Source organism: Neolamprologus multifasciatus, chromosome 22 (assembly GCF_963576455.1).
Source record: "Neolamprologus multifasciatus chromosome 22, fNeoMul1.2, whole genome shotgun sequence".
Classification (NCBI taxonomy): Eukaryota; Metazoa; Chordata; class Actinopteri; order Cichliformes; family Cichlidae; genus Neolamprologus; species Neolamprologus multifasciatus.
In genome coordinates this window covers 31,855,104-31,872,470 of record NC_140459.1, presented here as the reverse complement: position 1 = coordinate 31,872,470, position 17,367 = coordinate 31,855,104, and the positions used below count along the sequence as shown (strand labels likewise).

General features: G+C 39.5%; 2 protein-coding genes across 9 annotated transcripts in view; one reads left to right on the top strand and one right to left on the bottom strand.

Moving 5' to 3' along the window:
- Window positions 1–17,367, top strand: part of LOC146493773 (uncharacterized) — a 561,837-nt gene that overhangs the window by 294,796 nt on the left and 249,674 nt on the right. The gene's annotated exons all lie outside the window — the stretch shown is intronic.
- On the bottom strand, window positions 8,502–17,361 carry LOC146493789 (uncharacterized). Of its 8 annotated transcripts, none has more exons than XM_085148920.1 (6): window positions 17,214–17,361; window positions 14,950–15,088; window positions 13,301–13,430; window positions 12,276–12,469; window positions 9,466–9,521; window positions 8,504–9,371 (listed from the first exon to the last, which is right to left on the bottom strand). In XM_085148920.1, exons 4-6 carry the CDS (start codon window positions 12,443–12,445, stop codon window positions 8,977–8,979), a joined length of 621 nt encoding a protein of 206 aa, XP_085005046.1. In that variant the 5' UTR covers window positions 12,446–12,469; window positions 13,301–13,430; window positions 14,950–15,088; window positions 17,214–17,361; the 3' UTR covers window positions 8,504–8,976. The 8 variants fall into 8 exon arrangements, 6 of the variants coding, with proteins under 6 accessions (XP_085005049.1, XP_085005046.1, XP_085005047.1 ...); XM_085148921.1 differs by having other exon boundaries at window positions 14,950–15,083; XM_085148919.1 differs by lacking the exon at window positions 17,214–17,361 and adding an exon at window positions 14,299–14,363 and having other exon boundaries at window positions 14,950–16,458.

Below are 17,367 nucleotides of genomic sequence, written 5' to 3'. Positions count from 1 at the left end.
TTTTTTCAAGTATCTTTACAACTCTGTGTTATTGTACTTACATTATAACCGGTCCTTTATCCCCACTTTAAATATTTTTACAGAACTATTGTAATATTTGAGCCATTTCTGCTGTCCAACTACCTCTTACAAAAGACATTTTTAATGTTAATTTGACTTTTTTTTAACGGCATAAATAAAGGTTATATAAAAGTCACTGCCAAAGACTGATCGCGGCTTCTACCTTGTTACACTAATGTTGTTTGTAGCTCAATATGACTTTATGTCATCCATGAGGGATGCATTTGACATATGTTTCACATATTATAGCCCAACAAGTTACTTATAGCAATTTAAATACGAGCAATCAGTTTTTGGCAAATACCGGAAATCAGTTTTTGGCAGACAATCACTTTTTGGCACAACACCGGCTATTGCAGTTAATAATACAACAGTTTCTTGCCATTTTTTGTGTTTGTTTTTATCGCTGTGTAACTGAGTTCAATTGAAAGCCTGCATGCGCTAGTACCGCTTGCCACACGTTCCCAGAATCCTTTGCGGTTTTACCCCTGAATGACGTCACATTTTTGGTGGGCCGGTCTCTAGTCAAAATGCCCGGGCCGATTTTTTTTTCCCAGTCCAGCCCTGCGTGCACGTGATAGAACTATATGAATGGAGCTCACCGCAGTGTAATTTACAGTTAATTTAATAATAATAATAATAATGGATTGGATTTTATATAGCGCTTTTCAAGGCACCCAAAACGCTTTACAATACCACTATTCATTCACTCTCACATTCACACACTGGTGGAGGCAGCTACAGTTGTAGCCACAGCTGCCCTGGGGCAGACTGACAGAAGCGAGGCTGCCATATCGCGCCATCGGCCCCTCTGGCCAACACCAGTAGGATGATTTCGCATAAATCTGAATCATCTGAAAAAGATTCAGATTTATTAAATTTAGATTTTACTCAAATGTTTTAAAATATATTTTATATAGACTTACTTATGATATATACATGCATATTTTTAAAATACTGTGCAGAAAAGATTTAATAAAAACTGGCTCTAATATGAAAGCAAACCCATGTAAAACTAGTAAAACATGAGCGTTTAGTTTAGTGCACCCTCTGTTATTTCTGTCTTCATAATAAGAAGCGTCCACATCGTCAGTCAGCCTGCGACTTCCCCTCGCCACAGGTTTCTGCACCGGCTGCTGGCACTTCCAGGTGCGTCCAGTTTTATCTCTGCCGCAAACATGCGCTCCACCAGACCCAAAGTGCACACAGGTGTAATTAGGTGGAAGTATGGTGTAAACAAAAAAATCCTTACAGGATACCCACTGTCACCAAGCAATAATCTATTATGATTTCCTCTCTCAAACTGAGCAGACAGTGATGAGTTTAAAAAAATCATGTATAGATCTTGGAAATTACTGGAAAACCAGTTCTTGCTATTTCCTGTTCCTCAACATCTGGGGTGGAGGGACATTTTATGGGAATATGTGTTCCGTTGTTGCAGCCTATGTAACTATTATTTTGGGACTTGATTTGGGATTTATTTTACTTTGTTGTCATTGTGATTGTGTTTCTATTGGAGACGCAAAGCCACATAGATGCAAACAACAGAAAAGTAACTCTATTTGATTGGCTGAAAGTTTTTCAGTGATATAAATAGGCAGAAAAGCTTGTTATATTATTCCACTGTGGTCTTAGTGAACCAATAAAGTTTTCAAATATTCATCCACCACTGCTTTTAATGATGTAATTTAATTTTTTAGGTGACAGAAAATCAGAATGGCTCCATCTGTAAAGCGTCACAGGTAAGAAGCAGTTTTCTGATATTTAGGCTGTACACACCTGATTTGTCAGATTAAACTTCAGCTCTGTTTATGTTTCCAGCTGTGAGGTTTTTGTGTTTTGTCATGAGTACGGTGTTATTCGTCATGTAATTTTTCTGACCTGTGGATTTATTTATGTAGTGAGGATTAGAGATGTGTACTTATGGTACTTGATCTGCAGCACAAGTAAACTGGAGTTTATGATGTTTAAACAAAACAAAAGAAAGTAACAAATAATTATTGTTTTTTTTGTTTGTTTTTTTTGTTTGTTTTTTTTTTTCCGCCTGTCCCATTTGGTTCTTTAGCCATCAGAATTGTTGTCTGAAGACCAACAAGGATACCCAATGGATTTATTTTGCCAAATGGATCATCATGGCATTGCCGTATTGGTCCATTTGATCGACCTTTGTTTTTATTATTTATTTTATTTTCAGTTGTTACAGACGGGACAGACATGAGTGAGGGATAGGAAAGGGAGAAAGAAAGAGGAAGGAAAAGAAAAACAGAAGGGGAGAGGGACAGTGAGAAAAGGGGGGAAGAAAAAATATCTCTGGGATCACCTGTTGAGAGAAAAAGAATAGAAAACAAGCAAAAAAAAACAAAACAAAGCAACATACTATACACAACACCATCGCATTAATCTAGCTAAGTGTAAACAGCAGTAAATACTAAATATTGAATGTTGTTGTGCAGCACAGACAGCGCACAATGTGCTTTGAAGTAGCAGCCAAGAAAGGTGTGATTTAAGTCTACGAACAGTGAACACCCATGTGCACACCTGTGTGGATCGGCGCGCTTGTATTCAAATGGTTTCCCCATGTAATGGTCTGCTAGAGGATGTAGAGAGCCATAGCCCTGTCCCCCAGGGCATGAAGCAGGCATGGAGGAGATCCAGGCCCCAGACATCCAGAGGCCCCAGAGTGCAAGAGCCCAAGGAGGACCACCGGAGGGGCATCCGTGCCACCTTCATGGGAAGGGCTGAGGATCCCCAGACGAGGGGTCACCCAGTAGCCACCGGGCAGAAGCTAGAGGGGGCTGCACCGGCGTGCCCGCCGGCTCCGCCGGCAGCCAGCTGTGCCAGAGTGAACCGAGCCGCAGGCACAGAGGCCGGAGGCCCGAGGGCCCCCCGCGCCCCGGAAGAGGCCTGACCGAGCAGCAGGCGCCAGGCCCCGCCAAGTAGCCACCGGGAGTGAGCTGGCACATGACCTGAGCGCCCAGCCCCGGACACCAAGAACCAACAATGCACCGACCCCTGAGGGCATCAGTCACCGGCAGGAATTTAGAAATATGTGAATCCAGAGATCTGAACCAATCTTGTGATGGTTTGTTAGGGATCATTAAAAATAAGTAATTTATTTTTGGCAAGATCATCATTTTTATAGTGGCGACCCTTCCCATGAGTGATATGGGTAGAGATTTCCATCTAGTCAGATCGCCTTCTACTTTCTTTAGAAGTGGGATGTGGTTTAATTTAATTAAGTCTGAAAGCTTAGGAGAAACATTAATACCTAAATATTTAATATTTCCAGATTGTAGTGGGGCAGAAGATGAATTATGGAAGGAGCAGTTAATGGGAAGAACTGTAGATTTTGGCCAGTTAATTGAATAATCTGAAACTCTTGAAAACCAGTTTATTAGAGTAATTACCTCAGAGAGGTTGATTTGTGAGTTTTGCAGAAAAAGCAACACATCATCCGCATAGAGACTGATTTTATGTTCTACGTTATTACATTTTATGCCCTTAATTGTTGTAGCCTGTCTAAGTGCTGCTGCTAGAGGTTCGATAAAAATTGCAAAAAGTGAAGGGGAGAGTGGGCATCCCTGTCTGGTGCCCCTCAGGAGACAAAAGCTGGAGGATGTCTGGTCATTTGTTCTGATACGAGCTGTTGGGGAATTGTATAATATTCTTATCCAATTTATGAAAGAGTTTCCAAAACCAAATTTGTGTAAAGTTGCAAATAAAAATTTCCAGTTAACTCTGTCAAATGCTTTTTCTGCATCTAGAGATAATATTATGGTTTCAATGTTTTTATTGTATGAGTAGTCTATTAAATTAAGTAATCTACGAGTGTTTGTTGAGGAGTGCCGACCTTTTATGAAACCAGTTTGGTCAGGATGAATTAAGAGGGGGGTTATTTTCTCTAATCTCTTTGAGAGAGCTTTGCAGATTATTTTAAGGTCTACATTTATAAGGGATATTGGACGATAACTTGAGGGAAATAAAGGGTCTTTTCCTGGTTTTAGCAGGAGACTAATGTTAGCAGAATTCATATTTGGTGGTAGTCTGCCATTTTTCTTGATTTCCTGCAACATTCCATGGAATACTGGTGCCAAAATTGTCCAGAATTCTTTGTAGAATTCTGCAGGAAAGCCGTCTGGACCTGGAGCCTTATTATTGGGCATACTTATCAGGGCTTCCTGGAGTTCACCTGGCGTCAGTGGCGAATCCAGTGCCATTGCTTGACTGTCTAGTAATTTTGGAAGAGTTACGTTGTCAAGAAACAAATCAATTTCATTTTTAGACGGGTTTATTTGTGGTGAATATAAAGTTTCATAGAAATCCCTAAAAATCTTGTTTATTCTTCCAGGGTCATATATTGTGTTCCCCGATAAATCTTTAGTAGCACATATAGTTGTTTTTTCTTTATTTATTTTTAACTAGTTTGCTAGAAATCGACCTGATTTGTTACTGTGTTCAAAATTCTGCAAGCAAAGTCTTTGTACAAGGAATTGTGTTTTTCTATTAATAATTTCATTTAATTCTAGTTTTGTTTTGCATATTTTGTTCATTATTTCTTGATCTTGGTGGAACGCGTAGGCTTCTTCTAAGGATTTGATAGTTTTTTCTAATTCCTGAATATTTTTGTTTTCTTCTTTCTTTTTGTGTGATGAGAAAGAAATTATTTTACCTCTCATCACAGCTTTTCCTGCTTCCCATAGAACAGAAGCAGATGTTCCGGGAGTGTCATTAAAGTCTAAATATGAAGTCCATTCCTTTTTAAAATATTTAATAAAGTCTTCATCTTTAAGTAGTGATGTGTTAAATCTCCAGTTTTTACTTGGCGTAGTATTATTCTTTTGTATTAGTGTTAAAGATACAGGAGCATGATCGCTGACAGCTATAGGGTGAATCTCAGTGTCTGAAATGTCACTCAGCAGTGAGCTGCTGACCAAAAAATAATCCAGATGAGAGTAGGAGTGATGAACATGTGAGAAGAAAGTATATTCCTTACTGTTGGGGTGAAGGGAGCGCCATGCATCGCAAAGGCCATAGTCGCTCATATACTGTTTGATTATATTTGTGGATTGCCAATTGCGCTGAGTTCCTGTTGTGTTGAGCCTATCCATTTCTTCATTTAGTCCAAGGTTGAGGTCGCCTCCAAGAATGAGTGTGCAATCAAGGTGTTCAGAGAGTGCACTAAAAAATCCGTGGAAGAATGAGGGTTCATCAACATTTGGACCATATATACTTACAATACATAGTTTTTTTGTTCAATATTGATAGTTTAATAATTAGAAATCTACCCTCTGGATCTATAACTGTATCGAGTACTGTAAAATTAACATTTTTATGTATTAAAATTGCTACTCCTCTTTGTCTAGAATTATAACAAGCTGCAAACACATTAGGAAACTCAGGTGTTTTAAGTTCGTTTAAACCTGTAACAGGTCTGTGAGTTTCTTGTAATAAAACAACATCTGCCTGTAGTTTTTTAAGCTGGTTAAATATCTTTAACCTCTTTCCTCTGGTGCCAGCCCCATTTACATTCCATGTGACAAACCTCAGCATGCCCATAATTGTGTGTGTATGTCTAATGATGTAAGCTGGGTGTTTCGTTTAGACGGGTGGAGAAAATGTGGAAACATCACTTGTTTGTAAATAGAAAGAGAAAAAAGTGTGGTGATAGGCTCCATAAGTCTGACTATGTGTGTGACTATTCAATAATATGAACAAGCGTGGCTTGCGTATGTGTCCTGTAAGTCTGTGCTTGCTGTGAGGCTGTTGTAAATGTGCTGCCGTTGAGCGCATGTGTTTGCGTGATCGTGGTGTGAAAATATGGAGAAATAGAAGGTGTTGTTTGTAGGTGAGTGGGGAAGTAGGTGATCACAGCAGTGAAAGACAAGAGAAAGAAAGAAACCACATAAACTGTGAGCGACAACAAAAAAAAGAAAAGAAACGGAAACATTCCAATTAAAGTAATGACGGAGGGTGACGGTGTTATATCTGCTATGACATCATACTGATATTACTAGGTTCAACCCATGTTAAAGGAGAAAGTGTGAATGAATAAGAAAAGAGTGTAGCGGGTTCTTATCTGGAGTGCAGTCAATATAACCACGGTGTGCCGCGACTCTTCACCTGTTCCTTCTGTTTGAATTGACCAAATTTGGCCACAATAGGACGTGGTCTCCCGGTCCGCGACCTCACGCCCCCCAAGCGATGCACTCTATCGAAGGCGATGTTCTTTACGGTGTCCTCCGGCAGCTTCAGGTGGATTTTAATGAAGCTTTTCACCGTTGCCTCCGCGTCCTCTCCGGTAGATTCTGGAATACCAGAAAAAACAAGATTGTCTCTCATGCTACGGGCTTGTAGATCGATAACGGACTCTTTTATTTTTTTATTTTCAGTGTTTAGCTGGGTCACGTTATCGGCGAGAGATTTGACCGACTCCCGTAGCGTGGCATTTTCAGCGGCAAGCGTTTCCACCTGCTGCTGGCTGAATTCCAGGGATTCTCTCAGAGATTTAAATTCCCGGTGTAAAATCTCCACCAGGGACAGCCTCGCATCGAAACTGGACAATCGCTTGTCGATTGACTCCAGGATATCTGCGATGTCTTTGCCGGCAGGCGATGTTGTGCCGGGGGAGTCTGCCGGGCGACATCTCTTCGATGACGGCGTCTCGGTTTTGGCCGGGGAAGATGCACTCTGGGCCTTCTTCATTACTAAATCTTGGAAGCAGCGGTCGATGTATTCTTGGAGAGCGTCTAAACTCTCCCCGTTGTCCTCCAGGGTGTTAGAGATGATAAGACAGATGTTGTTAGTTATATGACAATTGGTTAGTTTATTTGGCAGTACTGAAGCTTAAGGAAACTTTGTTAAACTCTACGCTACCATTCGCTTTTTTTTTTCCGCCAAATCTCCGGCGTCTGATGTCACCTACAACATGGGTCGCTTACCTTACCCGTCACTTCCGTCACTTACCTCCCGTCACAAATAATTATTGTTGATTGTAAATTATTATTATTATTATTTTGCCTGTCCCATTTGATTCTTTTGCCATCAGAATTATTGTCTAAAGGCAAAGAAAGATGCCCAACGGATTTGCTGGATCCCATCCCAGCCTTGCCGTAATGGTCTATTTGATTCACCTTTTATTGTTTATTTTATTTTATTTTCATTTGCTAAATACAGGACAGATTTGACTGGGGAAAAGAAAGAGGAGAAAGAAAGAGGGAAAGAAAAACAGCGGGGGAAGAGGAACGGTGATAAAGGGCAAAAAACAAAAACCAACAAAACAAACCGACAAAAAATACATCTATCAATCACCTGGATCATCGGCTGAGAAAGAAAAAAGAGAAAACAAGCAACAACAAAAAAAGAGCAATATAATAAACAACATCATCGCGATGATCTATGTGAATATAACAGTAAATACTAAATGTTAAACATTATTGTGCAGCACGTAAGATCGACAGCACACAGTGTGCTTTGAGGTAGGAGCCAAAAAGGGTGTAGTTTGTGTGTGTGAGCACCCGTGTGTACACCTGTGTGCATGGACGCGCTTGTTTTTAAAAGGTTCCTTCATGTAATGATCTGCTAGAGGGTGGGGGGTGGGGGGGCACAGCCCCGTCCTCCAGGGCATGAAGCAGGTATGGAGGAGATCAAAACTCCAGACATCCGGAGGCCCTCAGAACACAAGAGACCAAGGAAGACCAACAGAGGGGCAGCCGTGCCACTGTCCCAGAAAGAGCTGAGGAGAGTCCCAGATGAGGGGTCGCTCAGCAGCCGTGGAGCAGAAGCCAGGGGGGGTTGCAGTGACGTGCCCGTGAGCTCCTCCGGCAGCCAGCTGTGCCAGAGTGACCGAGCCCCAGGCCGAGAGGCCGAGGGCACCCCACCCCCGAAGTGGCCCGAGCGAGCCCCAGGCTCCAGGCCCCGACAAGCAGCCACCAAGGAGTGAGCCGGTGTGTACCTGGACGCCCATCCCCGGACACAAAGAACCACCAATGCACCGATGTCTGAGGGCGTCTGCCACTGGCAGGGGAAGTGGTGGGGGGAGATAAGCCTCCATACCTTGGAAGGCCTGAGATGTCCCCAGAGAGGTGGCGTCTGATACCCAACCTGACATATAGAAAAAAACAAACAGGCACACACAGATACTCTAAGCCCCAGGTCTAGGTACCCTTGCCCCTGGAGGGGGAAACTGCACCCAGACCCAGGTAGTGTTAGTCTTTTCCCTGGGGTGGAGAGAAGCAGAAGTCAGCAAAACAGAACCTAGTGGTACACATTAAGTAAAACAAATGGAAAAGGACTTACACTTAAAAATGTATGTAAAAATGACTGTAAATAACTGAAATTTCAACTGTAAATGAGCATCAAAAAGAGTAAATAATTGTAATGTGTATGCTAAATTACTGCAAATTGACAAATGATAAATTGCCCTTATTTTTACACTGCTAATCTGCTGAAAATACACTAATTTACAGTAATACGGCACATTATCTTTGAAAACAACATAAAAAATTTGTAACATTATTTACAATTAATCACCTTACAATTTGAGTGCTCTGGAATGCACACAGTCTTTGCAGACTACTAAGGATCAGACATCCTATCAATATGCAATCGATTATATAACTAATCATTAATGAGTATATGTTTCTAAGCATAAATGACAATCCAACAATATAACTCTGACCACAACGACTTTTAAAAACTTTCAAACTTCTGCTTTCTGCTGTGTTTCAGATTTTCCAGGATGCTGGATTTCCTTTCTGCCACCAGCTTCTTATACTCTTCGTCCAACCTCTTGCCCAAATCGCTCATGCTTGTGTCTGCCCGATTCTCCCTGGGCTACACACAACAGACAATAACATAATTTAGTGACAGTGTTTACAGATGATCATCTTTATTAACGAACAAGTCCAGTAAACAAATTTAACTTCTCACCATGTCTTTAAAGGCCTCTCCCCTGTAATAAACCGTGGAGCCTGGATACTCCATTCCCTCGTCACGTAACTGCTTCATGCTTGAAGCCACCAGATGCAGCTCCTCTTCATCATAGGCATATACCTGTTGGTCCTCACAGGTCATCAGAACGAGCTGCTCACACGGGAATGAGATGCCCTCGACCACACCAATAACCTGCATGGTTACAACCTTCGGAAGGTAGAATTTCCCCCAACCGTTCACCACAAGAAAATTATCTTTGTAAACGGTGTCCTCAAGCCTTGCTTTCCTCAATGTGGCACCAGCCGGCTTCTTTAAGGGGAAACGCTCACCTTTATTTGCAGATACAATCTGTGAAACACCTGCTGGGGAGTCATCCTCACCTGCAACATGTGGCGACACATGCAGTTTCTTTAAGGATGGAAAATAATTATTTCAGCTTTCCTTTTACATGAGACAGAGATGATTGTACTGTACCTTTTTCTCTTTTGACAGGTGGGACATGAGACACAACAGGAAGGTTATGTTTCAACCTGAAATACAGAAGAGATTATGATTGTTATAAAGTTTATAAGAACATTTTTCCTTTTACAATCCATTGTCATCCTTTCTCTCGTGCTCCTGCAGCCCCAGTCAGTCAGCCTCACTGTATGGAGCTTAATGCCAAGTAATTACTGTTATGTCCTCCTGAAGTCATAGCATCACAGTCATTTGTTTTGTATGTTCAGAAGCTTTGAGCTCGGGATATAAGTTGCCATTTCTGCACTGAACCATCTACAATCCTGAGTCCGTACATCCTGTGAGTGTTTGGTTCAAGGCTTCAGTCTACAGTCAGAGTCGGGTCCTCATCTTCAGTCACAACAGTGGCTGTTACTGTCTGTCAATGTTCCTGAATTATTTAAGTATATTTCCTAGAAGTATTTGTTTCATTTCACTCCTGTGCATCTCTTCTCCCTCTGTGTGAAAGGCAGTCTTCAATAAGAGGTTATGTGGTCAGTGTACAGATGTGCTCCATATTCCTTGATTCAATCGGAAATTTCACTTTTCAGTTAATCCAGCTCATTAAAGTTTATGTCCATGATGCTTGGTTTTCATATCACACTCATGCTAATTTACAATCAACAATCAACTGGTGGGGGAGGTTGTTACATCTTGCAGGAGGTCTCCTCTTCAGGAACTCACTCTGCAGGAGGGGGAGATACAGGAGAGGTGGAGGAAGATCTCAGCCTGGGTGTCTATTGTCTTGTGTAGTCTGGAAGATGAGTGGATGACGGGCCATTTTTAGGCCATTGCATTCTAGCAGGAAACGTTCGGCCAGCATCGACATTCCAACAGTCTGAAAATTAATGAACAATCGATAACTACTGAAAGGGAGACAACCACTGGAGAAAATGAAAACCTTTTGGAATACAAAACAGAAAAGAGAAGAGTTAAAGCTAAATATATGCACAAGTAGACTTTTGTGTAGACATTTCAAAGGGACTGCATCCGTTACCTCTGTTTATTGGAACCTAAAGCTGAAAAGCTGTCTTAACTTTCTGCCAAGGAACAGATGAAAAGAAGTTGTTTGGTCTCTCTCAAGCAGGTGTTATTTATGTGTGTTATTCATTACTTTGGGTTGGTTGCTGTTTTTGATACAAATTCATCTGTGCCAATTGTAATATTTTCATATGTTACTATTTTTATATTGCTATGTATTATAAATAGAGGATTACTTATTACTATTAAAAGTCTGCTTTTGTAGTTGTTGGTATTATTTGTAAAATATCCGCTCTTAAGTTTTTTGCTCTATAAAACGGTACCTGTCCGTTTTTGGACATCAGCGGTTGAGGTCCCCTGGCTCATACAAAATAAAAGTAAAAGGTTTCAACATCCAGCCTTTTTATGATTAAATACAAAGTGTAATAACAGAGTTATTGGTATGTGATTTTGTTAATAGTTAATCATCCTTAATTGTAATTTAGAGTATGACTAAGTATAAGTTTAACAGTAATGATGAGTAAGAAAATAGTAATGGAATGAGACTAATACCTGACCTCGCACTGAGATTCGGTGTAAAGTGGCATGTTTGTGCTAATGCTGACCTTGGGGCTCAGAGTTTCTCTGTGTGTATGTATTCAGGAATGTTAACTTGACCAATGTCCAATGGTTTGACAGCTTTCCTGTTGGATTGTATCACACAGAACGGGGATAAGTGCCCCAGTGGCCAGGCCGTGCACACCCTCATCTCTCTCCTTCACCATCATTAGTATTGGAAACCGGCATTAGCTCAGAGTAGATTAGACTTCTGTATAGTGCAAGTGATTTGATTTTATGATTATGTGATTCAGTTTTGTCTGTGCTCAAGCTAAATTACTTTAATAAAATATGTTGAATTCAAAAATTATAAACTGTGGACATTACCCTTTTAAACCTTTCTGAAACAATACAGGTAAAAACCAGTGTATAAAAGTTTACATGGGTATAAATAGCTCTTACACTTTACCCCAGCCTTTAAAATGACCAGATCCCTGGGGCCTGTTTTCCAGGCCACTAAATTAAACCCAGTCAATTACCAAGTGCACAGATCAAAAACCTACGAGGCCCACTAATAGTCCAAAAGTCTAAATCTTTAATAGAAAAGACAGGCAGAACTCAAACAAACAATAACCCAAACGAGGAGCATATATACACACTGGAAAGTAACTAATTATCAGTTATTACATCAGACTGATTCAATAAAGTAAAACTAATAAGGGAAGACGAACACAAGGGAAATAAAAATGACAACAGTGTAAACATACCAAAACTCACAAAATAAAACAGGAAATTGACTACAAACCGAGGAGTGTGACACAAATACATTCGTATTAAAACATATGTGATAATTTTCTTCCTTTGTAGCATTTTTAAGATATGTGTTAGAACAGTTATTATGCTGTGTGGATTAGGAACCAAACATTTTTGCCAAATAGTTAACTTAATACAAACTTAAAACAGTGAACAATTTTCAAGATTCTGATTTACAGATGATATGGACAGCAAACAAAAGTCACGAAAGGTTTCATTATTTAAGAGATCCAGTTTTTCACACAGGAAAGAAATGAAAGAATCCAGTGCAGCAGGACCAAAGGTGTGTGTCAGCAAACTGAAGGTTGAGGGATCAGTCAGTTCCTGTTTAAGGTTGTGTTGGATTTTGCGAAGAGTCTGTTATTAGAAAGTAAGTGTATTAACAATATTACACAAATAACCCAAATGACAAATAATACCAAAAAAGATACAACTTTCATATTATTCTACTTACTTACTTTGTCATATCAGCACTTGAATGGTCGATGCCTTTACAGACCATGTCTCTTGTGACATCACAAGCCAATCTTCCGGCAAACCCGAGGGCTAGCTCCCCAGCCTCCTCTTCACTCAGGACACTAAACACCGTTGGTTTAGTTTTGGCCTTCTTAGGCCTGTCAAGAATCATTGCAGGCAGTTTAGCTTTACGGCCCTAAAAAAGAAAAAGTGCAAACACCAAAAGAGACACACACACACACAAAGTTAAATGCTTTTGTTTACATGGTGTAACTGTGTATATGTTGCAGCAAATGCACAATTTCCAGATTCCACATTGTCACTTCAGTGATACGAGTAACCCGGATTTCTTTCAGGTGACATCAAAATCAAAATGTAAACCTACCCCAATTAAAGCTCTGAAAACATGAACTGACATGTTCTCTGCTTGGATTCTGCGCTTGATCTCGTCTTCTGTTATTGTGTAGGTTTTCTTTTTTGAGCTTGGTACAGATAAGCGACCATGCACTCTATAAACTGTACTACTTCCTTCTGAATCACTTTGAAATTCTGCATCTGCATCAATCCTGTCAGCATCATCATCATCAGCATTATCTGTACTCAATAATAATGGATTGCATTTATATAGCGCTTTTCAAGCTACGCTTCCACTGCTGTAGATATATTCATAGCACTCTGTAGATCTGTTTACCTCACACCGATACATCTGTATATATGTAGCACATCTGTATATTTGCTCTTATTGCACTTACTGATAAGATGCAAACTGTATTTTGTTACCCTGTATTTAGACATGTGTAATGACAGTAAAGTTGAATTCTAAATGCTATCCTAAACATTTAAACAAAAGCAGCTGCACAGCTACAGAAGTTTTTAGAAGTGATTTTTAGAAGGCCAGTAAAGAGAGCATGGAGACAGATGGAGGATGCCAAATCCACTGAATCTACATGTTTCCTGTTTCCACCTCATCCTTCCAGTGCTCTACTATACTCCCTGCTCTCTCTACCACAACTGTCTTTGAACTTGCCTGGGCCAGGTCTGAGTCCAGCTTTGCAACTCCAGCCAGGTCACATGACACAGGGGTTTGCTCTGATGTCAACAGGCAGGTCAGTGGAGCCCTCTGGTGATGGATTTATGCCAGTGAAACAGGAGGAGGCCTGAGAACAGACAGCAGGCTTAACTAGCAGGACAAAGTAGCATGTAGTACTTGAAGGAGTCATCACAGCCAATCAGTTCTCAGGAAAATGGAACATCACATACATTTTCTTTTCTTTGATTTTCATCAATGTATTTCCTTTGAAATTTAAAAAAAAATATAAATATATATTTTTTTAAATATTTCCTTCTGTCAATATTTCTGCCTGATTAGAAGCTCATAGGCAGTTCCTGTCACTCTACAATAAAATAATGTAAAGGCTGCCCTCTCTGCCATCCCACTAGCTGACCTAACTGACACAAGTAAACTGTGTTAAGATACCCTACATGGACTAAGGTTCTTGGCCACATACATATAGATTTGTGTGGCTGTAGAAATGATGCCATGAAGCTTCCAGCGCACATTTTTGATGCTTCTGTCTGTGGCAGAGGTGGTTTGGAGCTCGGCAGAGCCTTGGTGGCTTTTACTGACTATACACCCCTACCCATTTATTATGAACAAACAGCACAACTGTTTGTGGTTTTTTTCTATATTACACTTGCATGATTTAGATTTATACTTATGTGGCAGCTATTCACTGGCCTGACAAAGTTATTTTAAATGATATCATGTCATGAATAACACTAGTTATTTTCCATGAAATCGAAAAGTGGTGAAATTCTCAAAAAATGAATGAGACGTGCATGTAATTTGACATATTTTGTTGTTTTGTGTGTGTGTTTGTCTGTATGAAATTTTGACGTGTATCTGAAAAACACAATTTTGAAAACACTGGAAAGACCTCAAGACATTTTTTCTTTTGCTTACTATGTAAACAAAAATTCCCACCAATGCTTTTCAGTGTGAAATTTAGTGTGTAGAGAAAATACCTGTGCCAGGTTGTCTCCATCTAGTGGTGAATGACGCATTACCACTACATCAGGTGAGTTTTTCTCTGTGCACAGTGACACAAAACTCATTTAACAACATAAACTATTTAAAAAATGATGTAGGCAGATCAAGGCAATGTTACAGATTCAGTAAGAACAGACGTTTATTGCAATCCTTCAAATATGCAGGGCGTCACACTAACACAGCTGCTTGTCCAGCATAGCTCTGTTATTATCAATTTGATTCGAAACGTGTCCAGTTTATTGTCTTAAACTGGCATTAAAGCTTCAATGAACTAAAGTGGTCCCTCTGAGTCAGCACCCAGAAAGCTCGTCTCTTTTAAAAATGTGGCCATAAATACGAGCGCTGCTAGGATCTTAAAACACTGGGGCTAAATCCAGACCTGAAATCTTTGGAAGTTTCACTCAGTAACAGCACCTTTTTAATATTATTGACTATATTTTATAGTCACATTTATATAAAATGTCAAACATTATATGTTAGCTAAAGGTTGAAGTCACAGAGCTATACTGAACAACAATGCAATTTGAGTTTTTCTTGTTTGTACTATATATTTGATTTATTGTAAGCAGTGGGAGTAAAACCTAAAGAAAAAAATAGTAAAAATATGAATGAATCTCTGCTCTTACAGCTTGTGCTTTTATTGTGCCGTGATGTCTCCTTTGAAACTGTCCTCTTGCTCGTCTTTTGGATGCTCACCTCTTCTTCACCTTTCCTGTTCCTTTCACTAAACTGCTGCACTCTTGTTCTCTGCTCTCGCCTCCTGTTCTGGTTACAATTAGAATGCAGTCAGCATGTGCCAAATAAACTTGCTCCAAATCGATCATGTTTGATATGATGATGAAGTTTTTAAACATCTTATTTATCAACTTATTTGATGCACTGTATCAATCAATTATTAAACAAATATCAGACTGTAGAAAAGCCAATAATAATGCACTGAGCAAGTTCATGCCATAAGAGCTAAATGGCCATAAAAGAAAATCCTGAATGCCTAATACAGGACAGGCCAACATTGAATGCAGCCACAGATCGACATCAGTCAGCTTTCTGCACTTTCCACCTGATCACATCTGTCCTCAAAGTCATGTCATTTCCTCTGTGGTTCATTTATGTTTACTTTTACATTTGCAGTGACAATAAATTTAGTGACATAGTGCACACATTATTTCCTATGGACTGCTGGGTTATCTTGGTTCATTTAAGTTAGTATTTTTAAAGGTGCAGTCAGTCATTTTTTTAGGTTATTTGATAGACAAAAAGGATCTTGTACTCATAAACAAACATAGAATAGTGGATAAAAATGACACATTGTTAAATGTGTCATTGGTCACTGCTTAATTTCCTCATTATTTAAGCATTACTCATCCTTAGTATGTCATTTATAAATACAGATATACGTTCTTAGAAAGAACCACTTCTGAACCTGATCTCCTTACTCCAAGGAGCTTTTGTGAGATATCATTGTGCCAGAGGAGGAGGGCATCCAATACTTCTTTCATTTCACCTGAGTTCGCCTGTGGGAAAGCACAGCGCCGAATACCCTGACTATTTCTTTGAATTCAGGAGTACTAGTGAACTAATCTTGAGTGATTACTGAATTATCTGAATAAAGCTAATGAACCAGAGAAATTCTAAACTCTTAAACCAGAGATATCTGAATTTATGTCTGCACCTTCACACTCCAGATATGAAGGATCACACCTGTTTTACCTCCGGTGTTGTGCCAAAAAGTGATTGTCTGACAAAAACTGATTTCCAATGTCTTTACTTAAATTGGTAAATAGACTTTAGTGAACATGATTTACAAAAGGGTATATATCAAGTTTAATAACGACCCATTTTTTCAAGTATATTTATAACTCTGTGTTATTGTAACTATATTAAAACCAACCCAGTCCTTTTGAGACACTTAAAATATGTTTAGAGAACTATTATTAAATTTGTTGCAATTTCTGCTGTCCTCTTGGCCAGATTACTCTTTAAAAAAGTAATTTTAATGTCAAATGAATAAATACGAAGTAAAAATCACTGCCAAAAAGTGATTGCAGCTTCTACCTTGTGACAGGAATGTTGTTTGTGGCACAAGATGACTCAATATCACTCATGAGGGATACATATGACATGTTTTACATATTATAGACCAAAAAGTTGTCTATAGCAGTTTAACCCTCCTGTTATGTTGCGGGTCAGATTGAGCCAGAACAGAAGAGATGTCACATGTCATCTGCATCACTACAGAAAACGAAAAAAAATCTAAATTATAAAAGAAAATTGTAAAATAATCAATGCCAGTGTTTCTGACACTTTTGGATGAGTAAATTTGCCCCGGGTCAAATTAACCCAGAAGCATAATTGGTGTTCCTGGAAACCAACATAACAGGAGGGTTAAATATGATCAACTGGTTTTTGACAAATACCGAAAATTAGTTTATGGCAGATATGACTTTTTGACACAACACCAGCTAACTGACAAGACCTAGTTAAAAGCTAATATTACAGTTGAATATTATTGCACCTAACCTTAGGCTCCAGTATTCTAAAACTCGCACTTCCCCTCTGATAAACCATATGATTATGTAACAAATATGTCAGCTTACCAAAGAACAGAGGACAATTTATTCAGGGTGTGACAGCACTTTACCACCTGTGTCCAACATATAATACAAATTTCTGGACTGGAGCACGTACATCGTTAAAAACTCCAGGACTTCATCACAGCCTCTCTCACATCCGCTTTACATGTGTAGTTTACAGGAAACTTAAATAACACTGGCTGAATATGTTTGTAGCAGGATAAAATTAGGGTCCCTTATATGAATGGGATTTAAACAGGGAGAAAGAAGAAAAATATTGGCATCAGTTACCAACACTTCACTCAATTGAGACTCACTTGTGTTTAACACTGGAATATGTGAACATATTACTTATTGAGTCCTTTCTCAGTCCATGGGTTGTGAAACCGCAACATCCTCCATCCGTAGTAAGAGAAAGCGTCTGTGGCAATAACCAAAATGTCTCCATACAGCCTTTGTGAATAAGAAAAC